Source organism: Prionailurus bengalensis, chromosome D2, assembly GCF_016509475.1.
Source record: "Prionailurus bengalensis isolate Pbe53 chromosome D2, Fcat_Pben_1.1_paternal_pri, whole genome shotgun sequence".
Lineage (NCBI taxonomy): Eukaryota > Metazoa > Chordata > Mammalia > Carnivora > Felidae > Prionailurus > Prionailurus bengalensis.
The window spans coordinates 35,176,946-35,185,077 of record NC_057351.1 but is presented as its reverse complement, the minus strand read 5'-3'; the positions used below and the strand labels follow the sequence as shown (position 1 = coordinate 35,185,077).

Genomic DNA, 8,132 nt, shown 5'->3' with positions numbered 1-8,132 from the left:
TGAAGACAGTAAATTTGTCTGTTGACTCAGGGGTTTCTAAACATTTCCTTCCCCTATCCTCAACTCTTTTTTCAAAGGGAAAGCCAAATCTGTGAAATACCAGCTCTGGATGACAACAGCACAAACTCAGGGTGCCTGGGCGGCTCAGTCAGTTAAGTGACTGACTGATGATTTCGGCTCAGGTCATGAGCTCATGGTCATAGGATGCATCCTCACGTCAGGCTCCACAATGAGGTGAGCATGGAGCCTGCTTGGGATTCTCTCTCCCTCTGTCCCCCGCTCTCTGTCTCTCAAAATAAATAAATAAACTTAAAAATAACTGGGGCGCCTGGGTGGCTCAGTTGGTTGAGCACCCAAGTCTTGATTTCAGCTCAGGTCATGATCCCAGGGTCATGGGATTGAGCGCTGAGACAGGCTCCATGCTTAGCATGGAGCCTGTTTAAGATTCTCTTTCCCTCTCTGCCCCTCTCCCCCGCTTGTGCTCTCTCTTTAATAAATAATTTTTTTTTTTTTTTTAGATTTATATATATGAGAGAGAGAGAGAGCAGGGGAGGGGCAGAAAGAGAGGAAGAGAGAATCCCACGCAGGCTCCACACCATCAGTGCAGAGCTTCACGTGGGGCTGGAACTCATGAACCGAGAGATCATGACTTGAGCCAAAATCAAGAGTTGCTGCTTAACCGACTGAGCCACCCAGGCATCCCAATAGAATGTGCTGGGTTTTTTCTTTAAAAGAAAAAAAAAAGGAAAAGAATGGTACAAACTCCAATTCCCTTTCCCCTACCCCTGAAGAAGTTCAACCTACCAGTTTCAAAACTACAGGTTTATTCCACCAACAAATGTTGTTGGCTACCTTTTCATGTCAACTTCCCAGAAAGATTATTAATTTCCTATGGGCACAGATCCTGTTTTATTGACCTAAATTCAACTAGTATTTCAGCATTATGTACCAGCTACTGAACCAGCAAGGGTAGAATACTTTCATATCTGGCCTTTGATACAACCTAGGAGACAGGCATTTTTTTGGTCTCCATTTTACACATAAAGTTAAGAGGAGCTGGAAGAAAAGACCTAATTTAAACAGCAGCAGAGATGCAACTCATGCCCAGGCCCTCAGAGTCTAAATCCAGTACCTTTTCTATTCCATCAAGCAGCCTCTAGGGTCTGTCCTGGATTATTCCTTCCCAGAGTTCTCAAGAGAGACCAGCTGGGGCCACCACTAGAGAGTCTACAATTAGTAGTGATCATGAAGACAAGTTCAGTCATGGATCAAGTTCATATGGTCTATGACAATGCTTAGTGTTCCAATGACACCATGGTTCTAAGCTACTGAGCTACCCCCAACAGCTGTTTTCCCTTCTTTTCCTGTTCATTATTATTTCCAAAGCTGACCTGCCAAGATGATGGCATCTTCCTAACATAATCTACAATTAAACCAAAACCAACCAGACAAAAGCTTTAATCTGTCCAAGAATAATTAGCAATTTGCTTCTCTTTTCTCCCTCTCAACTTAAGCTACAATTATCCTATACCTTCAGGAAGATCACTTTTCTTCTCTAGTTTACACAAAAGAAAGAGGAAAGAGCAAATGGCTTATCTAAAAGACAATTAGGAATCAGTAAATGCCCGGGACTAGATACCATATTAAGATTTAAAGTTGCTGGGCCCAATCATTCACAAAAATAAAAACTTACTGTATAAAAAATAGACCAGCTGCATTAGGAATGCAAGACACTCAAAGAAATTACTGCAATCCAACTTTCAAATGTTTTATTTTTAGTGTTTTTAAACATTTTAATACAACAAAGATATAAAATAATATATATTAGTTAAATCTGGATTTAATTTAGAATCAAGATATTTACTTATATACAATACTGTGCTTCAAGGTATGGCTACCACAGGAACGTTCACATCTTCAAGTAATACTAGTTTCTCTGTGGATAGAGTGACATTTAGGTAGTGTTCTTAAAACAAAACATGCCCACTTTAGCCCACTTTAGTTAAGCAAACTAATTTTGCTTCCCCCGCTCAGTACCAGTTTCCACTTCCTTTGTTCCATATCAGGAATACTTCAATTGTCCTAATAATCCATAGATTCTCTCAAAAAAATTATTAAAATTAAGCATTTTTTAAGATGACTAACTAATAAGCCAGTAGTTTATACTGAAACAGACCCGAAATAACAACAAAATTATCATAGTATTCCTTCTCCCTCCACATCAGGCACAAAACATCCTTATGCTTAAACATGGAGTACACTGAATAAAAAGTCCATTGGCTAATTTAGGGTAGAACATATTCTAAAAACCAACCTTACCAGTAGCTGAATTATGGCTTACAGATTTCATAGATATTTTTATTGAACTTGATGCAAATAATAGGCCACATTTAAGTTACTTGAAATTGGTGGCATTCACTGGGTGTGAGGGGTAGGTGAGAGGGGAGACCAAAACCTACTTTCATCGTAATTTCAGTCATTCAGAGCTTCTCAAACACAGAGAGGGAAAAATCCTCAACCTCTTTCCTTTCTCACTTGTCATGTGAAGCAGTCTGACTTTTGATGTTACTAACAAGTCACCTCTACAGAGGTAAGGGGGTAATTCAGGCTACACTTTTACAAGTGCACACCATCTTAACCACCAAGTAAAGATGGCATTAAAACTGACATGCTTTGTTGGCTTTGAAACTATCTAAATGAAACCAATCCTGCTTAAGAAAGCTATTGGACTATTCTAAAAGAGAACTTTCTTGTCTCAAATGCCTGAATACCTTAAAGAACTGACACATGACTATTACTATAATTACTTTTTTTAAGGGATAACTTAGGTCTACAAAGACTATCAAAGAAGTAAATTTATTAGATCACAGAGTTTAAAACAAGAATATGGTTAACGTTCTCAAGCATTTTAGAACAAGAATCCTTAAAAAATGTTTACTATAAAACTAATGATGAAATTGCCTTTTGCTGAATACACTGAAAGCAGGTTAGTGTTATGAATATGACTTTGAAATATAAATAACACTTTCCAAACAGATGTCTCTAAAACAGACTTTCATATAAGCTATAAAAGGATTTGGCTCCTCAGTTCTCCATTTACAAATTGTAAGATTTTTGAAATTCTAAGTAACAACACTCAGGCAGGTACAGTGTAAGAAAGAGCCACTTGTGGTGTGTGTAAATCATTACACAATCAGCAGGTCTTTTAGTCAACAGATGTTTTGTTGTGAACAGTCCACATTTCTTCAGCTGACTGGTTCTAAGATTACCTTCATTGCTTTCTGATTACGAAAAAAATACTTAATCAGATATGGAAGTTGTATTTTTACCCCAGCAATTCTGACCACAGAGAGTTATGGAAAGGATAGGCATTTGAGAATTTTGCAGCAAAGCCAAAAAAGGTTTCTCCCAAATTATTCAGTAATAACAATAAATGTGCCTTCTTCAAAATCTCCTACTCTCTACTAACTTCAATTACCCTTCAGTTAACAATGTCCTGCATGGACTTAAAAAAAGAAAAAAAGACAAAAAAGGCTACACTGTCCTCAGGAACATAGAGAAATGCATTGAGGACTTTCAGTATAACCTCCAGTTTGCATTCCCCAAACCAAAACCTTCTTGGTTCCTTCTATACTGAACTTTCAGTGTTTTATAAGCTTTCACAAGCCTGCAACTGAAGACAGGGCAAAAAAATATATAGATCTAAGGCATGTAGCTTCTCCACCTAGCCACATTCATACCCAAAATGTGAATATAAATACCACCTTTCCAAAGGTTTAGATTTTAACAAGAAAAAAAAAATACCAAGACAAAATCTGGAGAGTTTCTGGACAAAACAAAACAAAACACAACTGTAATATAGGTTTCATATTAAAAAAAGAAATGGAAAGAATTTTGTGTCCAAGTTTTCCAAGAAAGAGACTTGGAGATGATGAATTTATGTAAACACTGCCTTGTATTAGTTATAAATTATAAATCTAGCTTACCTTTTCCTCAAATCAGATATGATAAATGCAAGGCTGAAAACTTATTTTACAATCCTCATTGCAGTCTGCTGTTAGGCACTCTGCAAAGTTAGTTACAATTTTTTTTTTTCTATTTTGTTCTAGAATAGAATCCATATAAAGGAAAGAAGACTGATGTTAGGAAATTTATCATTAAGTAGATATCTAACATTCTTGAATTAATGTTGCCACAGATTTTCTTCAAACATTTTTCCAAAAGCTAACATTAAGTCCCTCCCTAGCTAAAATACAGTCTTGCTCTGTCACTTGGAAAGAATGCTAGTTACACATAATTTGACCTCAAGAGTCATACGAAACATCCTTCACCTTTCATGATTATGCAGTTTCCTTACATGAAATGTTGGCATTTTTGTCCCTAGCATGTAAAACAATCAACAATTTAAGATATAAGATTCTAAAGTGTGAGTTTTAAAATCATAATAAAATTTGAATTGCCTTGTGTCATTTCTCAGGTGAGAAATAAGATATAATGGTCAGAGTAGACTCAAATTGGGGTAATTCAGCACTGGCTGAAACTTGTTTGCGTAATATTCCTTTCCTGCTCACTCCCTTCAAGCTCCTCTGTACCTTATACAGGGGTGGGAATAGGACTCAAAATGCAAAAATAAAATATTTCACCCACATGACAAGCAGATTTCAGCTAAGTGGCCTAATTTTAGACCTCAATATGTCAGCACTTTTTCTAACTCCTTGTTTTAAAATGGAATGTAAAAACTACACACTTAATTTTCCAAGTGGCTAAGCTCAATCAGTTGGGGCTCAAATTCCAATTCCATAACCATTCTATTGTCATAACTATTAAAATCATTAAAAGCAAACTGACAAATGTTACCACAGGGGTCAGATTACTTACGGTACTAAATTTCTAGTGTAAACAGTAACTAAGTTATATCACTTCCTGACTGCCAAATTAAGACAAAATAGAAAGAATGTATGTACACAATTGTATTTAAAAATGAAAAACAACAAAACCTTTTTATATCCAAATATATTTGAGACTGTTTACTTCTGATGGCCAAGAATGACAAATATTAAACCAAATAATTGTATAATGCCTGCAACCTGTTATCATTTCTTTTCAGAAATAGAAAAAATATTCTTTGCATGCAAACCTCCCTACTTAAAGACATCAGAACTTTATCTAACATTTGGTAAAACACTCCACTATTTTACTCATTAAATAACATCATTAAATAGCATAAAATTGGGTTGTCATAAGTCTAACTAACAACTACAGCACAAAGTTGTTCCAGGTACCTACCTCACTAAAATTAAGCCAATTTGATTTTTATGGATGCAGCCACTTTTCCCTCAAAAATACTGACTGATGGTCATACTGAGCCCTCAGAACAAAATAGGAACTGCATCTTGTGTTTTATCTTTGGTGAAAAATGCCAGTACCATATTTGTACTCAGTTACCTCGTGGATAGCCCCTTTCATTTTCTTCTTGTTTCAGGCATCCTGGTATGTTCAGGATACTTTTCTTAAAGACGGTTCAGGAGGCAAAAATTATTTGTTAGTAATACAGATTACTTTCTAGAGTTGCAATTTTCAAGAATACAGAGATCAGTTCAAAGAACAAATACTGCTCACTTGGTAGGGGTTTTTCCCTTGAAGATATTAAGGAGCTTAAAAAAAATTATTTCTTGACTAGAGTCCTAATGAAATTACAAACAAACAAACAAACAAACAAAACCACTTTCAACCAGCAAATTGCTTAAGTTCAACAAGCCAGTACTCAACAGGTAAAGGTAACAATCTGACTTCAATCACAACATTAAGTTTGTTGAAAAAGAAGGGTCAGGAAACATCTACTTAAACTTAAGCTTCCTATTCAAACAGATATGTAAGGACTCTTGATTGTTCTTTCTTGATTTCTATAATCATAGCCTTGCTCAGAATATGAACTTTACTTTGTCAACATATAAGCCCAAAAGCAAGGCATCCAGGAACAACCTAGGGGGAGAAAGCAAAGTTACTCACTTTCGACAACTACTATATATTTAATCAAGAACCCATTACAAAGGTAGTCTTTATCCAATTAATCTTTTCATTATTGCTGGTTTTGAAAATGGCCAACAATATTCATTAGGTACTGTACCATTAACATTGCATTCAAAAAAAGAAAACATGGGAAACCAAATTCTTGCTCTCCTACTCTGCTGATATGCTCTGGTATTGGCTAGAGTATGGTAGTACAAAAAGAGTCTTGTCGTGATATAAAAGGCAATAAACACATCAATGGAATAATGTTCATGGGCAGCCAAAATGAAGAAGATTCCAAAGAGGTTGAGAACCCAGGATAAAGTGTGCAAGAAATTCCAGCTTCTTGGTGTATCTGGGAAAAGGACAGAAACATCGTTTCAAAACCACATTCCTTCCAGTGCTCCTAAGTCATGTGTTTCTTAGATCAGTCTGTTCCTTTTCATTCTTCACAGAACTTGACACCCTTCCCACAGCCTCCTCTGCAGCCAGTTATCTAATATGCATGGAAGCATTAAAGAGATACTTACATTCAGTGACAAAGAAATTCAGCATAGTTAGGACGACTGTGTGACCACTGAACATGTAATCTCCGCAAGTGTGAACACCAGTTAGGGTCATACCAAAGCCACTCCAAATGGCAAAGGCCCGGCGCAGTTTCTCCCATACACTGCCATATACCTATAAAGAAAGCTACAGATTAGAGAGGTAGGGGCTTCTGAACATCTACTCCCATTGAAATTCAAATGCTGAGTGACTTAGAAATAAGATCTAAATGAAAGCAACCAGACTCCCAGTCTAATTCCAGACATCAAGAAAGAGTGGTCAGAAATATTCTGGTAATTACATGAAATCAATGTAATTCAAATTTCTCCACTAGAAGTTCCTTTACAGTGAAAAGGTCACTATTACACAAAATGTTTCCAAGTTTTAATCCAATAATACAGTAGTATTTGCTGGCTGTTCTTGTCAACAAGAAATAGGCTATGACAGTGACAATGGTTACCATTCAATGTCTATTCATTTTCTCCTTCTTAACTGGTAACAGAATTTCAAACACTGCATTTCCTATCCTCCCTTACAGGCTTGGTGTGGTTATGTGACTAAGTTTTATACAAATAAGATGTAAGTGGAATTGTAAAAGATTTCTGGGAAGGCTAATTATAAAGGAAGGAGACAACAACTATACAGGAGAGCAGAAAGACAGAAGAATCATGAGTTGTGGTTAATTAAGTCCATACAATTACACATGACCTACTTTCAGATTTCTCTTATGAGAGAGAATAAACCATTTGTTTATTAAACCATGCCACCTTGAATTTCCTGTTATTTAAAGCCAAATCTAATCCCAACTCCCACACATAAGCTTAAAAAAGCAATCCATTTTGAGGAAGAGTTTGAGTAAAGGTCACTTTTTTTTAAAGGCATTTAACACATAATAACAGTACAAAAAATTGCTAGAATTTAGTGTGCATTTACTATGTGTAAGGTATACTGCTAAGTGCCTTATGTGTTACTGTATTTAATTTCCACAACAATCCTATGAAATGATTCAATTGTGCAGATGAGGAAACTGGCTTAGAGAGGTCACACAGTTAGTAAGTAACACAACGAGGATGTGAATCTTTGTTCACATGTGAATCCAGGAAGACCAATTCTAAAGTCCTAAGTCTTAGAATGCCACTCTACTTGCTAGATGGGGTGCTGCCCAATTCATCAATCATTTAATAAAGCCAGTTAGATTTAAAAAAAAAAAAAAAGCAGGGCAGGACAAGAAGAGGAATTTATTATTAGACAAAAGGAAAGAGAAATTACTAAAATACACATGGTTTGGTTCCTCTAAGCCCTCTAAGAAGAACAGCGTTGGAGACAGTACTCTTGTAAGAGTAAGAAATTAGGCAGTGAAGCACAGAGACTGCTAGGAAAATGTATCTCAGCCAGGGACAGGAAAAAAATGATGCCAGTCAAAAGAAAGCAATCATTTCTCAGTTACTCAAGTCTCCCTATCCCTTCCAATTTTAAATGTCCCAAATATTCTTCCAGAAAAATAAAAATTAAAACATAACAGACTAAGATGCCTTGATGAGACAAGGTACAAAAATCTGCTTTAAGTAGTTCTTTCC

At 36.1% G+C, this 8,132-nt stretch overlaps 1 protein-coding gene across 2 annotated transcripts in view; it reads right to left on the bottom strand.

The window, feature by feature from the left end:
- Positions 1-1,754: 1,754 nt before the first annotated feature.
- SAMD8 (sterile alpha motif domain containing 8) overlaps positions 1,755-8,132 on the bottom strand; it is a 51,564-nt gene continuing 45,186 nt past the window's right edge. For both annotated transcript variants that reach the window (XM_043598146.1, XM_043598147.1), the window contains 2 exons: positions 6,540-6,690; positions 1,755-6,364 (listed from right to left, as the gene is read on the bottom strand). In XM_043598146.1, coding sequence (XP_043454081.1) covers positions 6,060-6,364; positions 6,540-6,690 — 456 coding nt within the window. In that variant the 3' untranslated portion in view covers positions 1,755-6,059. The remainder of the gene's footprint in view (positions 6,365-6,539; positions 6,691-8,132) is intronic.